The sequence below is a fragment of the Cebus imitator genome, unplaced genomic scaffold (assembly GCF_001604975.1).
Source record: "Cebus imitator isolate Cc_AM_T3 unplaced genomic scaffold, Cebus_imitator-1.0 Scaffold499, whole genome shotgun sequence".
NCBI classification, from domain to species: Eukaryota; Metazoa; Chordata; class Mammalia; order Primates; family Cebidae; genus Cebus; species Cebus imitator.
In genome coordinates, this window is record NW_016107814.1 from 710,132 (window position 1) to 735,529 (window position 25,398).

At 36.9% G+C, this 25,398-nt stretch overlaps 1 protein-coding gene across 3 annotated transcripts in view; it reads left to right on the forward strand.

The window, feature by feature from the left end:
• LOC108292674 (coiled-coil domain-containing protein 171) overlaps positions 1-25,398 on the forward strand; it is a 239,272-nt gene that overhangs the window by 135,330 nt on the left and 78,544 nt on the right. For all 3 annotated transcript variants that reach the window (XM_037733204.1, XM_037733206.1, XM_017513686.2), the window contains 2 exons: positions 7,068-7,572; positions 8,320-8,436. In XM_037733204.1, the coding sequence (XP_037589132.1) occupies positions 7,068-7,572; positions 8,320-8,436 (622 nt within the window). The remainder of the gene's footprint in view (positions 1-7,067; positions 7,573-8,319; positions 8,437-25,398) is intronic.

Consider the following 25,398-nt stretch of genomic DNA (forward strand, 5'->3'; position numbering starts at 1 on the left):
GTGTGTGTGTGTGTGTGTGTGTGTGTGTGTATGTGTGTGTGTGTCTATGAAGACTAGATGATAGAATTGCTAATTATATGATAATTCTATAACTTTTTGAGGAACTCCCAAACTGTTTTTTAAAAATGGCTGCCTATTTTACAATCCCATCAGCAATGTCTTTCCAGTTTCTCTAAAAAGTGTCCTTGTTTTTTAGCAGAGAAACATTTATATAATCGAGAAAGCAAGTGAATTTATGTGTTATATTTTTAAGTATTACCATAGCTTAAAAAGTCAAGATATGAAACTTATAAAAATAAGACACTTTAAATGAAGTCCTTTGATGTCTATATGTCATTGAATGTCCAGTTTGCAATTTGCCTTTTTGCCAACATAAAGAGTAAAAACTCAGCGAGCAAGAGTGATACAAAAGAATTTTACTCCCTAGGGAAATGTCTAATTTCTGGCCTAGAGTCTCAAAGTTCACAGAGTGCTGTAAGCCAGTAAGGCGTCCCTCAAAGCTCATGTATTTCAGGAAGTAAGTCCGTGATTCATTAAGGAAGAAAGCTGTCCTTTCTCCCCATTATGGATGCACTTTGAATTTATTAGAGAGTAAAGGAAAACTGGTGAAATTATGTAGTATTTTTGTTATGCTATTGAATTCTGTGCAAAAGATATGCATTCTATATTTTTAGGTTTTTTTCTTCAGGATTGGAATGTTTTTATGGGGGAATTTGAGAATTATTATTTTTTGAAATTAAACACTGAGGAGCAGGTTATTTCAGTACTAGGAATGCTTTTGTCCCATACGAAAGCGATGTTCCTTATGTTTGTTTTAAAAATACTGGCCTTTAATCTCCTTAGGTGGAAAACATTGGATTTTGTTTTAAAGGCAAATTTGCTTTATAGCTGTTTTCACCCTTACAATCAAACAGACTTTGTTCTTCAAGAATAATTCACAGTAAATAATGCAATACCTCTGAAAGTAGTTCCCTATGGAAAGTCAGAATTAATTTAAACCAGAATTCTGACATGTAGATAAGTTCCAAATTACATTTGGAATTTTTAAAAAGTTATATTTTCCTTTTTTCTAAACCTTTAATTAGGTTTAGATTTTTTTCATTCATTGGCCATTTATTCAGTGTCTATTATCAGCAAAACTTTGTGCTAAGCAAAATCAGGGATGATTTTATAAAGGGTTATTGAATTCCTTCAATATTTATTAAATACCTACAGAGTATAGAGCACTGTGACAGACACTATAGTAAATAATTCCTAACCTCTAGGAACTAGCAATCTTTTATTTGAGGGAGAGTAGATATACACACACGAAATAAATGAATAGTGTAGAAGTTAAATGCCTGAGTGACCCTTAAGTTCAGAGAAGGTCAAGATCAGTGTGAATGAAAATGGTAGTAAAAGGAGTCATAGAATAGACAGAACCTGAAATGGACTCTGAAGATTGTTAGTATTCAAATAGTGTTAGGGGAGATGGAAGGCAAAGGACCTGGGGGTTCTACAGAACATGTTAAATTGTGAAAAGTAGTGGTGAGGCTAATGCCTGTATACTAAAGGAGCAGATCAGCCTCTCAGGTTGAGGATAGTGGGAGATGGTGAATTCTTTACTGGGGAAGACTTGTGGGGTTGTTGGTACCTGAGGGGAGGACCTTGGTTCAGTAAAGACAAAAAAGTTAGGTAATGGAATTAGATAAACCTAGTTGAAGGAGTTTGGGCAAATTGTGTAACTTCTCTAAACCTCAATTTTATTATCAGTAAAACTGTGCCAACCTCATAGTTCAGTATAAGGATTAAAAAGAATATATGTAAAGCATTTAGAACAATGCCTGGGATATGAATAAGCACTATAATTTTCAAACTCTTCCCATTAAAATAGAGAAATAATAGACCTCACAATATCCAATGAGATTTGGGTTCTAGCAGGAGTGAATTGGAAACTTCGAGACCAAATGGTGTTTTTTTGGTGGTGGCTTTTTTTTTTTTGGTGAGAGGGAGTCTCGCTCTGTCACCCAGACTGGAGTGCAGTGGCATGATCTTGGCTCACTGCAACCTCCACCACCTGGATTCAAGCGATTCTCCTGTGTCAGCCTCCCAAGTAACTGGGACTACAGGCAAGTGCCACCACGCCTGGCTAATTTTTTATATTTTTAGTACAGATGGGGTTTTGCCATGTTAGCCAGATAGTCTCTATAGCCTGACCTTGTGATCTGCTCACCTCAGCCTCCCAGATTGCTGGGATTACAGGCATGAGCCACGGTGCCTGGCCCTCCAATGTGTATTTTTTATATGTTAATTGATCTTTTCTTTTTATGCATCTGGATTTTTAGTTTTAGCAATCCTATCTTTATACCAAGATTAAGTAATTTACATGTATTTTCTTCTAATATTTCTGTGGTTTCACTTTTTTACATATAGATTTATGATATATTTGGAATTTACTTTTGTATAAGATGTCAGGTATTGATCAACTTTTATATTTTTTTCCAAAAGGCCATCTGGTTATTTCACCACCGTTTAGTCTGTCTTTTTCCCACTGCTTTGAATTGCTACCTTTATCATTGAAGTTTTTTTTTGTGCTTAGATCTGTTTCTAGATGTTCAGTTCTGTTCCATTGATCTTTTTGTTTTTTCATGTACAAATAACATGATTTTTTAATTAGAGGGTTTAGAGGTTTTTTTTTTTGTTTTTTGTTTTTTTGTTTTTGAGATAGTCCTGCTCTATTGCCCAGGCTAGAGTGCAGTGGTACACTCTTGGCTCGATTCAACCTCCACCTTTTGGGTTCAAGCAATTCTCCTGCCTCAGCCTCCTAAGTAGCTGGGAATATAGGCATCTGCCACCATGCCCAGCTAATTGGTTTTTTGTATTTTTAGTAGTGACGGAGTTTTACCACGTTGGCCAGGCTAGTCTTGAACTCCTCATCTCAGGTGATCCACCTGCCTCGGCTTCCAAAAGTGTTGGGATTACAGGCATGAGCCACCATGTCCGGCCTTAACTAGAGGTTTTGTTGGTGTTCTAATGTGTAGTGGGGCTACTCCCTTCTCATTCCTCTTCTTTTTCAGGATGAAACTCAACTTGCCTAGTTCCAGAAAACAAACTGGTTTGTTTTTAAGTGGAATTGCACTATGTTTATCAGTTTACTTAGGAAGAATTGAATCTTTGTGAATGAGTTAGGCTGTTGAAGTTTGAAATATTATTTTGTGTCTTTCAAATGTATTTGAAACTTTACATTATATGGATTTCTCACATTTCAGACTAAATTGATTCCTACATTATTCTATCTTTTTTATTATGGAATTCTAAATGGGGTTTTCTCTTCCATTATCTTATTTTGTGTTTACATGTATATATTAAGGATATTGATATTTTAAATTGTGGTAAAATACACATGACATAAAATTTACCATTTTGATCCTTTTAGAGTACACAATTGAGTGGCATTGAGTGTATTCATAGTACTGTACAACCATCACCACTGTTTAGCTCCTGAACAGAAACCCAGAACCCATTAAGTAGCCACTCTTTGTTCCTTCTTCTCCTCAGCCCCTGGTGACCGAAAATATGTTTTCTGTGTTTATAAATTTTCCTAATATGTATATTTTGTATAAATGGAGTCATACAAACGTGTCCTTGTATGTCTGGTTTCTTTCTCTTAGCATATTTTTTCAAGGTTTATTTATGTTGTACCATATATTAGTACTTCATTCGTTTTTATGGTTGAATAATATTCTGTTGTGTGGATATACCACATTTTGTTTATTCATTCATCCCCTGATAGGCATTTGTGTTTTTTCCTACCTTTTGGCTACTGTGAATAATGTTGCTGCAAACATTACAGTGTTAAATACTAGTGGAGAGAGTGGGTATTCTTCCCTTGCCCTGGAACTTGGTAAGAATGCTTTGGGTTTTCCCCCATTATTAAGATACTGACTTTAGGATACAGTATCTCTTCCTCTACCTGTATCTACACGCACAGTTTTTATTGTAATTTTGCGTGTAATTTTTGTTGAAAACACTTCTGCCTGAGACACTGAGGTTCACTTTTATTTTCACTTATCTAAGTATTGCTAGTTTGCCTCTTGTATTTTCTAGGTTTTCTATAGTTTTCCTTTCTTTCTCTAATTCAACAAATGAAATTGGTTTTGAAGAGAATGTGGAATTAACCTTTGTGATTTCCATTTGTTCCCTTCATCCTACTCCCAGCTGCTGCAACTCTACTGCTACCCCTGGCCATCTTTATTATGTTTCTGATTCTCATATCCCTTTACTAACAGTAGGGACAGTTCCAGGATTTTATGGCTTCTCATACCTCTGCAGATTAAGCTAAGTTTCTTAGTGTAGCACATAAGGTACTCAGTCATCTTTTTTCTGTGTACTTTTCAAATTTCCATAATTTCCCTCAGTTCTTCAGGTATTCTGAATTCTTTGCATCCTTAGAGCATACAGTAGTGCTTTCTGGCTCTTCCTTTTTTACATGCTAGTCTTCCTGCTTTAATCTAGCCACAAGCCAAGTGTCAGTTTTCTTTTTCCTTAAAGTTTGCCTGGCTTAAGAGGGTTGTCTCACATCCTCTTGCAAGCAGTCTGCATAGCTGCTGCTTCTTAGAGTTTCTTGCTGCTTTTAGCACTCCTGTGGGACACCACTTGCTTTACTAGTGGTCTCTGTGTGGAGTTCTGGGACATAGTCCCATTGATAGAATATGTCTGCCACAATTTGTTTAAGTGCCCTTTTGTACTCTTACCTTTTGGCTATTGTGAATCTGGAATATCTCTATCATAGCATTATACCATACTAGTTGATTTACTTGTCTCTTTTCCTAGTACATGGAATTTAGTGAGTAATCAATCAATACTTTTTTTTTTTTAAATGGAGACAGGGTCTTGCACTGTCACCTAAGTTGGTCTCGAATTCCTGGACTAAAGAGATCCTCCAACCTTCACCCTCTTGAGTAGCTAGAACTGTACACATACTACCCTACTTGGCTGACATTTTCCAATTTTTTTTGTAGAGACAGGGTCTTACTGTGTTGACCAGGATGGTCCTAAACTCCTGGCCTCCAGCAATCCTCTCACCTTAGCCTCCAAAACTGCTGGGATTGCAGGTGTGAGTCCTCATGCATGGCCCCAGTAAATGTTTATTGAATGATAAGTGAATAGTACAGGAAATTGGGATCTTTCTTCTTCTTTCTTCTTTCCTCCGTCTCCTCCTCCTCCTCCTTCTTTTTCTCTTCTTCTTCCTCCTCCTCCTCTTCTTCCTCTTCCTCCTCCTCTTCTTCCTCTTCCTCCTCTTCCTCTTCTTTCTCCTCTTCCTCTTCTTCCTCCTCTTCCTCCTATTCTTCCTCCTCTTCCTCTTCTTCTTCCTCCTCCTCCTCCTCCTTTTCTTCCTCCTTCCCCTCCCCCATTACCCTGGCTCACTGCAGCCTCAACTTCTTGGACTCAATTGATCCTCTGACCGTAGCCTCCCAAGTAGCTGGAACTATAGGTGTGTACCAGCATTCCTAATTTTTTTACTTTTTTTTTTGTAGAGACTGGGTCTTGCTATGTTGCCCAGGCTGATCTCAAACTCTTGAGCTCAAGCAATCCTCTCACCTCAGCCTCCCAAAGCACTAGGATTACAGGTGTCAGCCACTGTGCCTGACCCTTCTTAATTTTACTCTTTCTCTCAAGATTCCTTACTGATTAGGTTAAGATTTCATAGAGAGCCAGTTTATTTTCTAGGATTAATTGTGATTCCTACAGTTAAATTTCTTTTTATTCCAAATTAAGTTTTAGATTGTAAGCACATTGAATAGGCAAAAAGGAACAGAGGGCTACAGAGGCCCAGTAGTATCACTATTAGTATTTCCTCTCACCACTGAAGATGTGCTGTGTACAGCTTTCTGTCTTGGGGAGTTAAGACAGAAACTGAAATAAGCAGGTATCCTTGAGAGACAGTGCCTTCTTATGCTTTAAATGTAGACTGTGCTATTTGTTATATCATTGATTGAACTGGTTGCTTATTTTGGTAAAAAGTAAGTCTTTTTTACATCTAGGAAATCCTCTGTTGGCAGTGTCATTTCTGTTTAAAAATAGGAATGAAGAGTTAATGAGGAGTGGACAAAGATAAATTATACAGAGAAAGCATGTTTTTCTTTTCTAAATTTGTGTATTTTTGGATAAGTATATAGGAACTTCATGAAATACTCTTAAATTTATGTGTTCTACTTTATGTAAAGCTTCTATGTAAGAGGATTTAAAAACCATTGTGGAAGACAGTGTAGCGATTCCTCAAGGACCTAGAAATAGAAATTCCATTTGACCCAGCAATCCCATTACTGGGTATATACCCAAAGGATTATAAATCATTCTATTGTAAAGACATATGCACATGTATGTTCATTTCAGCACTGTTTACAATAGCAAAGACCTGGAACCAACCCAAATGCCCATCAATGATAGACTAGACAGGGAAAACATGACACATATACACCATCGAATGCTATGCAGCCATAAAAAACGATGAGTTCATGTCCTTTGTAGGGACATGGATGAACCTGGAAACCATCATTCTCAGCAAACTGACACAAGAACAGAAAATCAAACACTGCATGTTCTCACTCATAGGTGGGTGTCGAACAGTGAGAACACATGGACACAGGGAGGGGAGCATCACACACTGGGGGCTGTTGGGTGGGCTAGGGGAGGGACAGCAGTGGGTGGGAAGGTTGGGGAGGGATAACATAGGGAGAAATGCCAGATATTGGTGACGGGAAGATGGAGGCAGCAAACCACATTGCCATGTAGGTACCTATGCAACAATCCTGCATGATCTGCACATGTACCCCAGAACCTAAAGTACAATAAAAGAAAGAAAGAAAGAAAGAAAGAAAGAAAAATCAGTATGCACATTCAGCTCTAAGCTGTTTGGCTCACTGTTGCCGTAGCTGACTTATGTATATTTTGGATATTTTAGCACATGTATCTTTTGAAGAAGAAGAAGTGGTTGTCAGCGAAGTTTGTTTTTTTGTGTGTAAAGGGAAATTAATATAATGCCTGTTTGTTTCATGATCAAACATATTGTTTGACTTCTTTCATAGACATTTCAAGAAATTGCTGAAAAAAATATGGAAAAATTGAGCCATATTGAGAAGTCGCATGAACAGTTGGTTCTCGAAAATTCGCACTTCAAAAAACTGTTATCACAGACTCAAAGGGAACAGACATCCTTGCTGGCAGCCTGTGCATTGATGGCTGGTGCCTTATATCCCCTCTATAGCCGATCATGTGCCTTATCTACACAGAGAGATTTTCTCCAGGAGCAGGTCAACACCTTTGAACTGTTCAAACTGGAAATTAGAACTCTAGCCCAGGCTTTGTCAACTGTAGAGGAAAAGAAGCAAGAGGAAGCCAAGATGAAGAAAAAAACATTCAAAGGATTGATACACATATTCCGGAAAGGTGTTATTGCAATTTTGGCAGCAAACAGACTCAAGATTTTGGGCCAATCATGTGCCTCTCTATTTACCTGGATGGAGAGTTTCAAAGAAGGCATAGGCATGTTAGTGTGTTCAGGAGAGCCCAAAGACAAGCATAAATTTCCAAGTAAGATAATTTGTGCTTTTAAAAATATAAGTTGCATGTAAGTAAAATACAGTGTGGCTATACCTGGCTACTATGGAAAAACTAAAAAAAAAAAAAATCATGTAATATGCCAGATAATATAACATAGTCCCCACATGTATGTATATGTGTAGATAGATAAGTGACTATTTTTGTATAAATTAGGCCTTGGTTTTTTGTTTTAAACAGATTAAAATATAAGGTGGCAAATATATATAATTTCAACGCTGTCTAGTTTTATATTTGAATCCTGTGCAGTAAAGTGAAGAGTTTATACAGTGATTTTTCAATTATGTCAGTCAAAAACTACACTACTTCAAATTATCAGTATAGTTTATTTTCCATTTCTATGAATAAGTATGAAATGGGTTAAAAATATATTGAAGAATCATGAAAATGAGACAAATATATATTTTCCAGCTATTTTTTGAATGTTTGAATATTTTGAAGAAATGATTTAATTTTTAATTTTTAAAAAGCAGACTATTAAGTAATATAAGTAAAACTAAAGAAATTTTTTTTTTCTATTTTATTTTTTGGTGTCATTTACAGTTATTTATAAATTAGGTCAGTCTAATCTAAAATTTCTTAATAGATTTTTCCACATTAGGCAATGTTCACAATAGGGTTTGATCTGTTCCTTAAATAGCTGAACACTGCTATGAATTTTAAATATCGATTTTAATAAAGTTTTGTAGAATTTTATAATGGATTTTTTCAATTTTGTAGAACATCAAAAGGAGCAGTTGCGTTGTTTACAAGCGCTCAGTTGGCTCACCAGTTCTGACCTTCTTGCTGCAATAATCAGTTCTATGGCTGAATTGCAAGAAGTCATTGGTAAAACAGGTATGGTTCCTTCTTTTATGTCCTTGCAAAATACATTTAAGAACAAATGTCCAGAAATTCTTTATGGCACAAACTCTAACAAACCATATAGGGAGAAAATATATTTGTTTTTGTCTTTATTTTATTTTGTCACAGAGAGATTAACTCTATACTTAATGATGTAGTAAATTAATATAAATGTTGTCTTTATGGGTAAATGACATTTCTTGGTGAATGTATCCACCTTATTTTTTTTTTTTCCTTTGTATCTGTTTTTTCCTGTGGAAAGCTCATCATTAGCTTTTTCTTAAGTAATACTAGCAGTGTTCTTTCATATGTTTTGGCCTTGTTTCACTTCTACTTCTGGCTGTAATAAGCTTGAGTAATAAGAGACCCAGTAGAAAATTTTCCTCACTTGTTTTGTGATAGATTTTTTTTTCTTTACTTTTTCTTGTTTATTTTAGATAGAGTTAATTTGGATAGTTTGCTCCTTTCCGCCTGGTGTGGAACCACTTGTGATTTACAGAGGTTTAAAATGCAACTTTTTTTTTTTTTTTTTTTTTATGATTCAAGTTGCATGATATTTTTGTCTGACAGGTTCAATGAAAACTAATTGCACTAATTATGGTCATTTCAGATGCATTACTAGTTAAAATTGTATAATGGACTTGTTAAGATTTGCCTGCTTAATTAAATATAAGCCTAAATATAATTATAATTTGGAATTTAATTCTTAGACAATTTCACTGTGCAAATATAGATCATTCATTGTGATTTCAAATATCTAAACCTAGACTTGTGTGGTAGGAAACTTATAACTTTAATATTATTTTAAGTTGTGGCCACTGATGTTGGTAAGCAATGTGAATATTTAACGTATTGGCAAAACCTCAAGATACTGGGTTTGGAGTCAGAAATAAAAGTCTAAGCTAAATGTATTTTAAGAATTTGGTATTATAGCTTCAGAGCAAAACTGAACATTCTTTAAAGAGCTTAAAAATAGTTTTTAGATTTGGTTTAAGAAACAGGTGATTTATGTTAGTGATATTCTTTGTAAGTATGACACTTAAAGGTAGATTGGTTTCTTAAGCTATAATCTCGTTTATGTTATTAATTTATTTAGTGTATTTTTTCTTATCACTGTGTTATATATAATCTAGGAGATAAATTAAAAATATGGAAATTGGTCTCATGCTATAGAAAATATGCACAATGGTTAGAGAACAAGAATGACAACTCATGAGTGACTTTGGGCAAATCTAATTAAGGATGAGATAAAGAGATTACAGGCTTTAAATGTTACAAGAATCTACAGAAGATGCTGCTGAGTGTGGGCTTATGAGTATAGGGAAGGCTTCAGGGAGGAACTGGTGATTTAGCTAGACTTAGAATGATGGTAAGTTAGAGAGGAGAGATGGCATTCAGATGATGGACATGACTAAGCAGAGATGCAGAGGTAAGAATAAAAATAGAATGGGAAGAACAGACGTTAAAGAGATGAGAATGAAAATTCATGCCTAGCATACCTGGCTTGTAGATGATGATGAATAAAGAATAATTTTCTTATTCATGTTGGAAGAAAGATGTATCATTGGCATGGGATCAAATTACAGAGGTTTTATAAAACCAGGCAGTAATTTCCTCTGAGCACATTCCCAAAGTAGCCCCTCACAACACTTTTAATGTTAAAATGTGAACACGATAATTAAGACCCCGATAAAGATATGGATAGGTAAGATTATCAAGTAGAAGATGGTGTCTTTATGTGCTTGCCTACATCTTGGAGCAGAGATGCCCTTCATATTAGACCTGGCTCTGCCTTTAACAGTTAGAGGAAATAGCAAGTTCAGGAAAACTTTTTTTAGGGAAAGTTTTAAATGTGTGTTGGCTAAGAAACACTACTTTGAGTCTACGGCCACACCACCCTGAATGTGCCTGATGTTGTCTGATCTCGGAAGCTAAGCAGGGTTGGGCCTAGTTAGTACTTGGATGGAAGAAACACTACTTTGAGAAGAGTAAGTGACTGCTAATTAAAAGGAGAGAATTATTGATGTATCATAGTCATGAAGAATATTGGAAGGAATTTGGTCCAGGCAGGTAGATAGTGGAATATTATTGGACTAACACAAAAATTATCAGCGTGGACCTTTTCTGGAGATAACTTGACCATCTGAGCTTTTAGAATAATTTCTTCAAATATGATGAGGGGTTTGTTTATATAAAATTTTTCCAGGGCCATGTGTTTTCATTTTAAATTATATTTTAGTCATAGAAGTTTCAGGTATTTTGGCAGAAAGGATGGGAACATATTTTCAGAAAGTTAAAGCATATGAGTAGTTATGAAGAGATAATGAGAGTAATAAATATAAAGTCATAAGAGCTTATATAATAATGTGGCATTTCTAATTTAGCGTATGAATAATCTAAACAGGTATATGTTATTGTATGGTAGTGAGAGCATTGGCTTTGAACAAAGCAGATTTAATTTTGTATCCAAATCTGCTAGCTATCAGTTGTGTAAAACTGGGCGAGTTATTTAACTTTACTGGGTCTCAGATTCTTTGCCTATAAATGAAGCTATTATCTTCTTCCTGGCTGTTACGAGGATTTAGTGAGATAATACTTGTTGAGCATTGTGTACAATACTTGACATTTGGTGGGTGCGAAAAAAATAGTTGTCCCCTTACTCATCTCAATGTGAAAGTAGAGTGTAACATAAATGAGCACATATGCACACATGTGCATACATACATACCCCTTTATTCATTTTCAAGCTACTAATTATTAATCTTCTATCCTAAAATTGCTAAGGTGCTCTACAGAGGAGGCAATACTTTAGGGTTAAGCAGGAATTCTGCCTCCTTTGAATACTGGTTCTGACATTAGCTGTGTGACCTTGGACAAGTAACTTAAATCCTGTGTGCATCAATTTCTTTATATATAGAATGGGAAAAGTAGTTTTACTTATCTCATAGAGTTATTTAGAAGACTAATACCTTTTAAAAGTGCTTAGAAGAGGCTTTGATTACTGGTTTGCTTACTTTGCTTAGTTCATATGTTGGTCATTATTAATATTTATTGCATTAACAGAATAATAATAAAGAAATTCTATAAAAAATAAGAATAGGTCAAATGAAAATACATTGGGTTTTTCTTACAATTTCAAGGTTTAAAAAGATGGTTTTGTTATAAATTAGTATATAAAGATCAAGGAGAAGTTTATTCTCTGAATAGAATGACATTGTATGTTTGGAAGATTTTTGCCTTCTTTATAATTATTGGATGACCCCACTTAAAATACCTTGATCAACTAGGAGTTTTTCCTCCCAAATAATAGAAAGTCTAGAGGTAAGTAGAAATCTAGACTGGGTCGTTCTTCTCTGCTATCATTAGCATGTTCATGTTTGTGCCTCTTAGTTTTAAGCTGGCTACTCTACTTTCAGGCATCAGGATTGTATTTTTCCAAAAAGGAAAAGGGAAGGACAAAATGTGAAGGTATTCATACATTGTTGGTGGGAATGAAAAGGATATGGATGCTTTGGAAAAGAGTCTGGAAGTTCCTTAAAAAGTTAAAGAGTTTACTCAGCAATTCACTCCTAGGAATGTATCCAAGAGAAAGAGAAATGAAAACATCCATTCATACAAACACAAACCAAATCAAGTGTTTGTGAATTGGATTCGTTCACAAATGTTCATAGCATCAGCATGCATAAGAGTCGAAAAGTGAAAAGAAAGCCCAAATGTCTATCAACTGATGAATAGATAGTATCTAAATGATAAAATATTATTAGATCATAAAAAGGAATAAAATACTGCTACATGCTATAACATGAATGATCCCTGAAGACATTATGCAAAGTGAAAAAGGATGGTGACAAAAGATCACATATTGCACAATTCCATTTATTTGAAATGTCCACAATAGACAAATCTAGAGACAGAAAGTAGATTAGTGGTTGCCCAAGGCTGAAGTGGGGATTAAGAGAGTATGAGAAATGACTGCTAATGGATATAGAGTTTCTTTTTGGGTTGATAAAAATATTTTAAAATTGGTTGTGGTTATAGTGGTATAACTCTGTGAATATACTAAAAACCATTGATTTGTATACTTTAAATGGGCAAACTGTATGATGTGTTAATTATATCTCAAGAAAGCTGTTAAACATGTGAAGTGATGTGGCCGCTGAATATATCCCTTTATATCAGGAAGGCAAAAGCTTTCTCAAAAGCTTACCTAGCAGTCTTCTCATCTTGTTTCATTGACCTGAACCTGAATCACATAGTTAACTAGCTGGCTAACTGGAAGATGGCAACAGAGAAGGGATGGTTTGTGGATGAATTGGATCCACTAATCAAGAAATTCAGCAGAGAGAGAATTCACTTTTTAAAAAGCAAATATCACTTATTACCTCCACATCTACTGCTCCTCCCCACCATTAGAAAGGAAAACTGATCAATTCAGAAACTTGTAAAAAGTAAATTAAAAAAGAATAAAAATACAAAAAAATATTTTTCTATCACTCAGCTTGTACAAGAATAGTTTCTGTTATTTTTTTCTTTTTTAATAATTTCAACTTTTATTTTAGATCAGGGAGTACATGTGCAAATTTATTACATAGGTATATTGTGTGATGCTGAGGTTTGGGGTACGAATGATTCCATCATCCAGGTAATGAGCATAGTACCCAATAGGTAGTTTTTCAGCCCTTACCCACCTCTTTCCCTCCCTGCTCTAGTGTCTATCCCTGGTGTCTGTTTCCATCTTTATGTCTATGTGTACCCAATGCTTAGCTCCCACTTATAAGTAAAAACATGGTATTTGCTTTTCTGTTCCTTTGTTAATTTGCTTAGGATAATTAATGGCTGATACAATTTGGCTCTATGTCCCCGCCCAAATCTCATCTGAATTGTACTTCCGTAATTCCCATGTGTTGTGGGAGGGACCTGGTGGGAGATAATTGAATTATGAGGGTGGTTTCCCACATACTGTTCTCATGGTAGTGAATAGTCTTACAAGATCTGATGGTTTGATAAGGGGAAACCCGTTCTACTTCATTCTCCTTTTCTCTCTTGCTGCCACCATGTGAGACATGTCTTTCACCTTCTACCGTAATTGTGAGGCCTCCCCAGCCATGTGGAACTGTAAGTGCAATAAACCTCTTTCTTTTGTAAATTGCCCAGTCTCAGGTATAATTTTATCAGTGGTGTGAAAATGGACTAATAAAGTAAATTGGTACCAGTAGAGTGGGGCGTTGCTGAAAATATACCTGAAAATGTGGGAGCGACTTTGAAACTAGGTAACAGGCAGAGGTTGAAACAGTTTAGAGAGCTCAGCAGAAGAGAGGAAAATGTGGGAAAGTTTGGAACTTCCTAGAGGCTTGTTGAATGGTTTTGCCCAAAAGCCTGATAGAGATATGGACAATAAGGTCCAGGCTGAGGTGGTCTCAGACGAAGATGAGGAACTTGTAGGGCATTGGAGCAGAGGTGACTTGTTATGTTTTAGCAAAGAGACTGGTGGCATTTTGCCCCTGCTGTAGAGATTTGTGGAACTTTGAACTTGAGAGAGATGATTTAGGGTATCTGGTGGAAGAAATTTTAAGCAGCAGAGCATTCATGAGGTGACTTGGGGCTGGGTGTGCTGGCCCATGCCTGTATTCCCAACACTTCGGGAGGAAAAGGCGGGTGGATCACGAGATCGAGAGACTAAGATGATTCTGGTCAACATGGTGAAACCTGGTATCTACTAAAAATACAAAAACTAGCTGGGTGTGGTGGTGCGCACCTGTAGTCCTAGCTACTCAGGAGGCTGAGGCAGGAGAATCACTTGAACCTGGGAGGCGGAGGTTGCAGTGAGCTGAAATTGGGAGATTGTGCCACTGCACTCCAGCCTGGTGACAGAGTGAGATTCCATCTCAAAAAAAAAAAAAAAAGAAAAGAAAAGAAAAGCGATTACTTGGGTACTGTTAAAGGCAATTCGTTTTATAAGGGAAGCAGAGCATAAAAGTTTCGAGAATGTGCAGCCTGACAATGTGATGGAAAAGAAAAACCCATTTTCTGAGGAGAAATTCAAGCCTGCTACAGAAATTTGCATAAGAAATGAATAGCTGAATTTTAATCCCCAAGACAATGGGGAAAATGTCTCCAGGTCATGTCAGAGGTCTTCAGGACAGCTTTTCCCATCACAGGCACAGAGGCCTAGGAGAAAATTGTTTCGTGGGCTGATCCCAGAGTCCCCATGTTGTGGTCAGCCTAGAGGTCCTGTGTCCCAGCCACTCCAGCCATGGCTGAAAGGGGCCAACATAGAGCTTCGGCCATGGCTTTGGAAGTGCAAGCCCCAAGCCTTGGCAGCTTCCATGTGGTGTTCAGCCTACGAGTGCACAGAAATCAAGTATTAGGGTTTGGAAACCTCTGCCTAGATTTCAGATGTATGGAAATGCCTGGATGCTCAAGCAGAAGTTTGCTGCAGGGGTGGGGCTCTCTTGGAGAACCTCTGCTAGGGCAGTGTGGAAGAGAAATGTGGGATTGGAGCCCCCACACAGAGTATCTACTTAGGTACCGCCTTGTGGAGCTGTGAGAAGAGGACCATTGTCCTCTAGACCCCAGAATTGTAGATCCACCCACAGCTTGCAGTGTTCACTTGGAAAAGCCTCAGACACTCAAAAAAAAAAAAAAAAAAAAAAAAAAAAACCAAAAAAAAAAAAAAAAAAAAAAAAAAAAAAAAAAAGCCAGACTGTGAAAGCAGCCGGTGGGAGGCTGTCCCCTGCAAAGCAACAGGGGTGGAGCTGCCCAAGACCATGGAGAACCTACCTCTTGCATCAGCATGAGCTGGATATGAGACATGGAGTCAGAGGAGATCATTTTAGACCTTTAACATTTCACTGCCCTGCTGGATTTCAGACTTGCATGGGGCCTTTGTTTTAGCGAATTTCTCACATTTGGAATGGCTGTATTTACCCAATGCCTGTACCCCCATTGTATCTAGGAGTTAACTAGCTTGCTTTTGATTTTACAGGCTCATAGGCAGAAAGGACATGTCTCAGATGAGACTTTGGAGTGTGGACTTTTGAGTTAATACTGACTTGACTTAAGACTTTGGGGGACTGTTGGGAAGGCATGATTGGTTTTGAAATGTGAGGACATGAGATTTGGGAGGGAGTCAGGGGTGGAATGATATGGTTTGACTCTGTGTCCTTATCCAAATATCATTCTCCCATAATTCCCATGTGTTGTGGGAGGGAATTATTTTATTGCTGTGTAGTATGAATAGCAGTCAATAGGAATCATTACCATGATTCAATTATCTCCCACTGGGAGGGAATTATCTCCCAGTGGGAAATAATTGAATCATGGGAGTGGTTTCCCTCATACTGTTCTTGTGGTATAAGTCCTGTGAATAAGTCTCACAAGATTTGATGGTTTAAAAAGGGGAAACTTGTTTTGCTTGATTCTCATTTTCTCTCTTGCCACTGTCATGTGAGACGTGCCTTTCATCTTCCACCATGATTGTGAGGCCTCTCTAGCCATGTGAATCTGTAAGTCTAGTACACCTCTTTCTTTTGTAAATTGCAGAGTCTCGGGTATGTCTTTATCAGCAGTGTGAAAACAGACTAACACAGTGGCCTCCAACTGCATCCATGTTGCTGCAAAGGATATGATTTCATTCTTTTTTATTGCTGTGTAGTAGGAATAGTTGCTGTTAACATTTGAGTATGTTTTTCCAATGTATTTTTCCTCCTTCCTTCCGTCTCTCTCTCATACCTTCCTCCTTTCCTCCCTTCCTTTCCTCTTATCCATCCATTAATAGACTAACAAATGATATCGATAATATCATAGAGTACATAGCTTTATATCTTCATTTAAAAGACAATTTGATATAACCTCAAACTTACAGAAAAGTGGCAAGTATATAACAAAGAACTTTTCTTTTTGGTGAACAGTATGAGAGCAGGTTGATAGTATGATGCTGCATCACTCCCTTATGTTTTAGTGTGCATTTCCAAGACTGCGTATTTTAGTGTTCATTTCAGAGTTGCCTTCTGGTTATTCTGCTGCACAACCAGAATGCAACTGTCAACATCAGGAAATCAACATGGGTACATTTCTGTTACTCAGAACCCATTAAACTTTCCCTAGTTGTCCCAACTATGTTCTTTACCTAGCAAAAGGATCTAGTTTAGAATTACGTGTTGCATTTAGTCATGTTTCTTTAGTCTCCAGTATGGAAGAGTTCCTTAGTCTTTTCTGGGCCAATGTGATTTTGGCATTCTTGAAGATTGCAGGCCAGTTATTTGAAGAATATTCCTTCGTTTTGATTTGTCTGGTGTTTCCTCATGATTAGATTCAGTTTGTGCATCTTTTGCAAGAAAACTCACAGAAGTGATACCGTACTTTGCTTATGATACAGTGTCATAACTTCATTTTGAAAATAGTTATACTTTTTGAGGGTTTTTCCATTTCTATTCTTTTAGAGAATGATTTTTAATTTCTGAGTAATATTTAATTATTTGTATATTCCATAATCTAACCAACTCACAATAGGATATTTTCATCATAGGACAGGTAGCAGGAATGTCAATTTAGCTTTGATTTGTAATTGACTCATTGTTTTTTGAGTCATGTTAAATTATGAGCAGTGTCTTAATTATTTTAGCCAAGTAGGAAATTGAAATGACAGAATCTTGGGGAAATCTATTTAGTAAGTATTCTCAAAATTCTGAAGTGAAAGAAGATTTTTGTTATGAGGACAGAAGTATTTTTTTTTTACTTTCTATTTTATGTTTTTGAGAACTTGCTAAAAATTTAAGCCATTTTAAATGTTAGGACTACATATTACTAGCGTCACTGACACTTTTTTCTTTTTAGCCCCAGGAAAACTGTGGTGCATGTATGCCAATACTAAACTTTTAGTATATTAAATAATAACTGTGTGGTTTTTTGTGTTATCTTTGTTCTAAGGTAAGAAAACATTCAGTAAGTCTCTTTAAAGAGTAGGTTTTTATCTGTTTAGAGTAAGTTCTGAATTGTATGCATATTATTAACTAGGAGAGAAAATTTACATTAAAACATGTTGGATATAAGGTAAAGTATTGGTTAAGAACTTGGACTCTATATTTGAATCTGGGCACCATTGCTTACTGTTTGTGTGTTATTGGGCAAATTACTTAATCCTGTTTCAGCCTCAGTATCCTAATCTGTAAAATTTGGCTAATAAAAGTTCCTAGCTTTTTTTTTTTAACATTAAGAAGAAATGTAACCTGCTTAGCCAAGCCTTTGTATTTGTAAATGTCCTATAAATGTTCATTGTTCTGTCTCTTTCTTGTGTACTGATGTCTCAATGGGACCAGCATATTACATTGTACCTTTTCATGAAACGGGAAGTTCCATAATGATAACTTGAATTCAATGCATAGAAAGTGCTAAAGGTGGTTGCCCCTGCTACCTTCCTAAACTTTTATGATGAACTTATAGGCAGTGGGCAAAGACCCCAGTTTTCATGTTGCCTTGGTAAATACTGGACAGGTGGCAACCTTCTTGCTTTCATTATAGTGTTTGCCCACTTGAGATAAATTACCTCTTCTCGGTATCCAAATGGTGTGCCTGCAAGAGATCATTTACCTCAAACAGGGGAGAATGTTATTTCCACTGAAGGGTTAGGATATCAATCACTATGGGAATGGACTAAAGAATTCTTTAGTTAGCTGAACTTTTTGATATGACTGGTCCAGACTAAAATTCTCAAGATAGAAACAAATATGCTGATTTGGATTGAAATATCTCTGAGCAAACACAGGAGTAGATGGATGTAAGTAGAATGTTAACACATTTCGTCACACATTTCCTCTGTAATTACATCTTAATTATCTAGAAGATAGATGACCCAAATATACCCCTGCTAGTACTACTCAGAACTTTTTTTTAATTGTGTACTTTGAGTTAACTTTCTAGAGGTCATAGCAACTCTTTCAATCAAAACTTAGAAGCCTAGGTTGTATCCAGCTTAGAATTGGAAAGTTCAAAGTGGGAAGAAAAGATATTGGTACTGATAAACAGTTATTGGCATATATTTAAAAGCTCTGAGGCTTTGTTGAATCTTAAAAAATTATAAAAATAATCTTGCTACTCCAAGTAGCAAGATGGACCAAGAGCATTGGCATCAGCTGGGAATGTGTTACAAATACATAATCTCAGACCCCATTCCAGACCTACACAATCAGAATGTGCATTTTAACAGGATCCTCAGGTGATTCATATGCACAATAAAGTTTAAGAAGAGACTTAGAGGATCTTATCATGTTGTTACTTTAATTTTTTAAAAATTTAATTAAAAAATTTTTTGCGTGTAGGATTTTGTTACTTATATAATTTCACTCATATCTGGAATTGAAACAAGCACAATCTGAGTATCATTTCTGTTGCCTCAGCTGCTAGTGTCTATTTTGGTGAGCCACAATTTAACTTACAGATTTAAAAAAAATTGTGATTTCTTTTTATTACTTTCATATTTTCTCATATTTTTTAAACATTGTCATGAAAAATTATAAGCATGCAGAAAAGTTGAAAGAGTTGTACAGTGAACAGATATTATATATTTTAAATTGAAATTTTATTTACCTATCAATTTTTAAGAACAATTTTCAAATGGATAATTCATCCTTGGAAGTGTTCATGACTATGCAAAATCTTACTTTTATGTCTTTTATAGAATATATTTTATAATGCAGATCTAAAATACAAAATCAAAATAATTTTAGGAATCACAGATGAGGCTTGAACATATTTTATAGTTTATGGCTAATTTCTTGGCAACTTCTAAGAGCCTGAAGCCTTTTTTTTTTTTTTTAGAAGGCCTAAATAAGTTGGATATCCAGATAAGATCTAACAAAGCAACATAGTTATCTTTTCAGGTTTTTGTAAAAGAACAAAAGAAAATATTTTCCTTCAAATCTGTACTAAAATGTTACATATGTATTTAGAAAAAAACTTTTACCCCTGCCTTTTTCCAGAAAAAAGTATGACAGCTTATAGGTATTTGTAAAATATGGCAACATAATATTCATTAAAACCTAAGCAAAAATAGAAGCAAATTCAAGCCAGGAATGACATTGAAAAAGCTAGCTATGATGGCACACACACTTGTGTTCACATTTTGGTCTGAGGATTCAGTTGCCAATGATGTCATTAAAAATCAAAATTTAGGAAAAATACAAATGTTCCTTGGGCTAAGAGTAGATAGGAAACTATTCTGCAGCTCTTAATAAAAAGGGATATCATGTAATAGAATGAACAACGTTCTCAGTAATATCAGACATAGCACTTTTTCTTTTAAACCAAATGTGTTGGGATATAATTTACATGCAATAAAATGTGCTCATTTAACTGTAAAATTTGACTAGTTGTGAAAAATGTATACACAGAATGCATACAAGAAAATGTATAGAACATTCTCTTCATCTGTTTTGGAGTCAATCACCCCTGCTCCTATTGATTCTAAGGCAACCGCTGGTGTCTTCTCTGTCACTTTAGTTTTTTCTGTTCAAGGATTTTATAAATTTCATAAAAATGGCGTCATACAGTGCAAAGGAGTATAGCTGAACTGCACAGGTGGAGGGAACGGTTCTCAAAGGCTGTCCTAACTTCTGACACCACGAATTCAGGGATTCCCAGGGCCACCCTCACTTTAGGCTAGCTGGCTACAAATTAGGGGTCCACATGGACTCCTTTGGGTTAATTTTCTAAAACTCATAGAACTCAGGAAAGTATTATATTTAGGACTACAGTTTTACTATAACAAAAGGAAACAAATTATAATCAGCCAAAGGAAGAGACGCATAGGGTGAAGTCTGGGACAGCTCCAAGTGTGAAGCTTCTGTTGTCCTTAGGATGTGTTGCCTTCCCGGTATTGATGTATGATGATATGCATGGAGTATGACCAAGCCAGGAAGCTCACTGGAGCTTTGATGTTCAGAGTTCTTAATGGAAACTTCATTATATAAGCATGATTGAATGGATCATGTGCCACATTGTTGACCTCAATATCTAGCTCTCTTCCTCTTCCTGAAGGTTGGACTGATACCATATGACTCAAAGCCCTAACCCTCTAATCACATGATTGGTATTTCAGGCATGGCAAGCCCCTATCCAGAGTTGGCATAAAATATCAGATGCTCAACATGAGTCATCTCATTACAAATTATCAGGTGTGGTCCTAGGGGCCCACCACGAATACAAAAAACACTCTAATCACTCCAGAAATGCCAAGGTTTTAGAGGTTATCTCCTAGGAGCTGGGAAAATGGCCAGACTTCTTCTTAGGTGAAGCCAAATTTCTTACTACCCAAAGGTTTCAGAGGTTATCTCCTAGGAGCTGGGAAAATGGCCAGACTTCTTCTTAGGTGAAGCCAAATTTCTTACTACCCAAACAATATGTATTCTTATATGTCTGGATTCATGTACTTAGTATAATGTTTTTGAGATTTATCTATATTGCCTGTAACTGTAGTTTGTTCTTTTTCATTGCTGAGTAGTATTTCATTCTATGGTTATATCAAAATTTGTTCATTCTTTAACTTATTGATGGGCATTAGAGTTGTTTCTACTTCAGAGTATTATGAATAAATCTGATGTGAATATTCATGTACCTGTCTGTTGCTGGGTGTATGTTTTTATTTCTTTTGAGCAGGTACTCAAAGGGTTGGAATTCTTGGATTATAAGCCTATGTTTTGCCTGAAGAAATGAGCCATGCGATTATCTGAGGGGAAAGGGTGATAGTTAGGGAAACGACATTCTAAGCAGAGGAAGTTGAAGTGCAGAAACCCTAACAAAGGAGTGTGCTTGATATTTTTGGGAATGACAAGGAGGCCCAAGTGGTTGAACTGGAGTCATTAGTGACAGAAAGGTAGGAGAGGATGTCAGGGAGAAAGCAAGGGTGGGGGTGAATACCTGCACCTACATTATGCAAGTCCTTGTAAACTCTGATAAGAACTTTAGGTTTTATTCTGGATGAGAAGGGATGCCATTGGAAGGTTTCGAAGAATGACAAGATCTGATTTAACCTTTTAAAGAATTATCTCTTCGGACTTCTATGAGGAGTTAAAAGTGTAGGTAGTTAAGGGTGCAGTGTTCCAAGGTGAGGAATAATGGTAGCTTGGAATAGTATAACAGCATTGGATGTGGTTATTGGCTAGATTCTGGAAATATTTTGAAGATAGAGCTGATAGGGATTGCTGATGTATGTTGAATGTGAGCTGTGAAAGAAAGATAGGAATCAAGAATGGCTTCAAGGCTTTTGTTGTGGACAACTGGTAAATTGAAGCAAGAGTTACTGAAATAGGTATATTAGAGAAGGAACAAGTAGGAAGAAAAAATCAAGAGTTTTTTGGACATGTTATGTCTAAGAAGTATATTAGACATCTAAGTGTCAAGTAGGTGACTGGATATCTGAATTCAGGAAAAACATCAAAACAGATAAAATTGTAGGTGCCCTTAGTATAAGTGGTATTTAAAGTCGTGCTATTGGATGAAGTCATGTAGGGTAGTGATTTTAACACTGGTTGTACATTAGAATTACCTGTGGAGCTTTTTAAAAATACTGAAGGCTGCATTCCACCCAGATTTTGGCGGGGGTGGGACATAACTGCTTTGGGGAGTGAGTATAGCTAGAAGATCTCTGAGGACTTATGGACCTTTCAACATTTAGAGGTTAGGAAATGAGGAGGATAGCAAAGGATTCTGAAGAATAGCCAGTGAGTTGGTTGGTGAACCCTCATGGTAACCTGTAAGCCAAATAAAGTGTTTCACAAGTAGGAGTATAATTAATCATGTGGAATGCTGCTGTTAAGATGAATATGATGAGGATTGAGGAATCACTCCAAATTTGGCAAGATGGAGATAACCGATGACCTTGATGTGACTCTGTTTTGGTGGAGTAGTTGAGACAAAGTCTGACTGCAGTATGTTAATGAGAAAGTGAGTCGTGTTAAAGACAGTTTTTATGTAAAGGCAAGCAGGTACTTTGAGTTGAAGCAGGAGCAATATTTAGGGGTGAAGGGAGGTTTTAATTTTTTTATTGCATTTTAGGTTTTGGGGTATGTGAAGAACATACAAGATTGTTGCATAGGTACATACATGGCAGTGTGATTTGCTGCCTTCCTCCCCATCACCTATATCTGGCATTTCTCCCCATGCTATCTCTCCCCGACTCCCCACCCCCTACTGTTCCTCCCCTATTTCCCCTTGACAGATCCCAGTGTGTGATGATCCCCTCCATGTGCCCATGTGTTCTCATTGTTCAACACCCACCTATGAGTGAGAATATGCAGTGTTTGATTTTCTGTTCTTGTGTCAGTTTGTTGAGAATGATGGTTTCCAGGTTCATCCATGTCCCTACAAAGGACACAAACTCATCGTTTTTGATGGCTGCATGGTATTCCATGGTGTATATGTGCCACATTTTCCCTGTCTAGTCTATTGTTGATGGGCATTTGGGTTGGTTCCAGGTCTTTGCTATTGTAAACAGTGCTGCAGTGAACATTCGTGTGCACGTGTCCTTATAGTAGAATGATTTATAATCCTTTGGGTATGTACCCAGTAATGGGATTGCAGGGTCAAATGGAATTTCTATTTCTAGGTCCTTGAGGAATCGCCACACTGTCTTCCACAGTGGTTGAACTAATTTACACTCCCACCAACAGTGTAAAAGTGTTCCTATTTCTCCACATCCTCTCCAGCATCTGTTGTCTCCAGATTTTTTAATGATTGCCATTCTAACTGGTGTGAGATGATATCTCAATGTAGTTTTGATTTGCATTTCTCTGATGACCAGTGATGAGGAGCATTTTTTCATATGTTTGTTGGCCTCATGTATGTCTTCTTTTGTAAAGTGTCTGTTCATATCCTTCACCCACTTTTGAATGGGCTTGTTTGTTTTTTTCTTGTAAATCTGTTTTATTTCTTTGTAAATTCTGGATATCAGCCCTTTGTCAGATGGGTAGAATGCAAAAATTTTTTCCCATTCTGTTGGTTGCTGATTCACTCTAATGACTGTTTCTTTTGCTGTGCAGATGCTGTGGGTTTGATTAGGTCCCATTTGTCTATTTTGGCTTTTGTTGCCAATGGTTTTGTTGTTTTAGTCATGAAGTCCTTGCCTATGCCTATGTCCTGAATGGTTTTGCCTAGATTTTCTTCCAGGGTTTTTATGGTGTTGGGTCTTATGTTTAAGTCTTTAATCCATCTGGAGTTAATTTTAGTGTAAGTGTCAGGAAGGGGTCCAGTTTCTGCTTTCTGCACATGGCTAGCCAGTTTTCCCAATACAATTTATTAAACAGGGAATCCTTTCCCCATTGCTTGTTTTTGTCAGAGCTTTTTATTTTAAGATGAGAAGTAATTCAATGTGTTTGTGTGGTAAGGGGAATGATTCAATGAATGAAAGAAAAAAATATTGATACATGAGGGAAGGCACAGCTGCAGATGTAAAGTCTTTGAGTTGATGACAGGGATGGGGTCCAGTGCACAAAAATGGGGAGGAATGTTGGCACAAACAGTTCAGGCATTGTAATAGGAGGAATGGCAGTGTATATGGGTACAGATGCAGGTAAGTTGGTAGATTTGGTAGTAGATGTGTATGAGAATTCTTTTCTGCTTGCTACTATTTAGTAAAACAAGCAAGACTATCAATGGAGGAAGGAGAGAAGATATTAGTTATTTGAGGAGGAGAGGAGAAAGTGAGAAATAGTCATTCAGGTGAGTGGGAGAGTAAGTTCATTAGATGATTAGCTGCTTAGGTGTCAAGGCATAGGAGGTTGTTTTATTTAATCATGGTATGGTTTTGCCAGGTAAATATAATGGAAGGAAAGCAGCAAGGAAATTGAAAGTATATGCAAGGGAATAGTTATAATTGTCGGGAGAAAATTCTCCATAGGTCTTGTGTTTCTGCATGTCTTGTGAGCAGAGGCACTGACAACTTTCTTATTTATTTGTAAGCCATCTTTTCAAGGAAGTTTATGTAGCAAACAGCCTTGGAAAATATACTGCCTCCCTCCAGAGCAGAGGACACGCTTATTTACTTTCCAGTATAATAAAAAAAAAGTTTCCCTTGGGAAAAGATCGGGCAGGTTTGTTTTCAGCTCATTATAAAAGGTTTGGGCTTCTGAAGTTCTGGATTCCTCAGCTATGACGCAGACCCACTACATGCAGGGCATTAGCCTAGGTCAATGCAAGGCATTAGCCTATGTCACTGTGTGTCACCTCCATGGGACTTGGGGAGTAAGAGGAACTGTAGTGCATGTGAAGCTCCGGCTGCTTCCAGTGCCATAAGTGTTAAAGACCCTTGTCTCTCACCGAGGAGTCTTGTGTCTTTTGCCAACATTCATGAAATTTGTTAGGCTGAAAGCCAGCAGCATTGCATCTGCAAATCTCTCTCTGACTCTGACCTCCTCTTCTGTGTACCATGTTAAAGGACTCTTGTAATTATGTTGGGTCTACTTGAATAATCTAGGTCAATCTTTTTATTTTAAAGTCTGCTGATTAGCAACCTTCATTCCATCTGCAACCTTAATTCCCTCTTGCTATGTAACATAACACAGTCACAGGTTCCAGGGATTAGGATGTGGGCATCTTTAGTGAGGTCATTATTTTTCTTACCACAGCATACATAGTTAAAAAAATTACAGAGTACATTAGTGAAGACATTTACAGATCACTGTTCTGCCTTTGGTATTCGACATTGCTGATCACTTCTTCCAGATCCTTTTGATGTCCATGACATCACTCCTGTTTCTCTTCCTTTCATGTCCTCTTTGGGCCTTTCCATTTAATGTGTGTGTGCCCTATGGGTCCTGTCTTGCCCTTCTTTCCTTCCTTCCTTCCTTCCTTCCTTCCTTCCTTCCTTCCTTCCTCCCTCCCTCCCTCCCTCCCTCCCTCACTCCCCTCCCCTCCCCTCCTCTCCCCTCCTCCTCCTTCTTTCTTTCCTTCCTCTTTCTTTGCTTC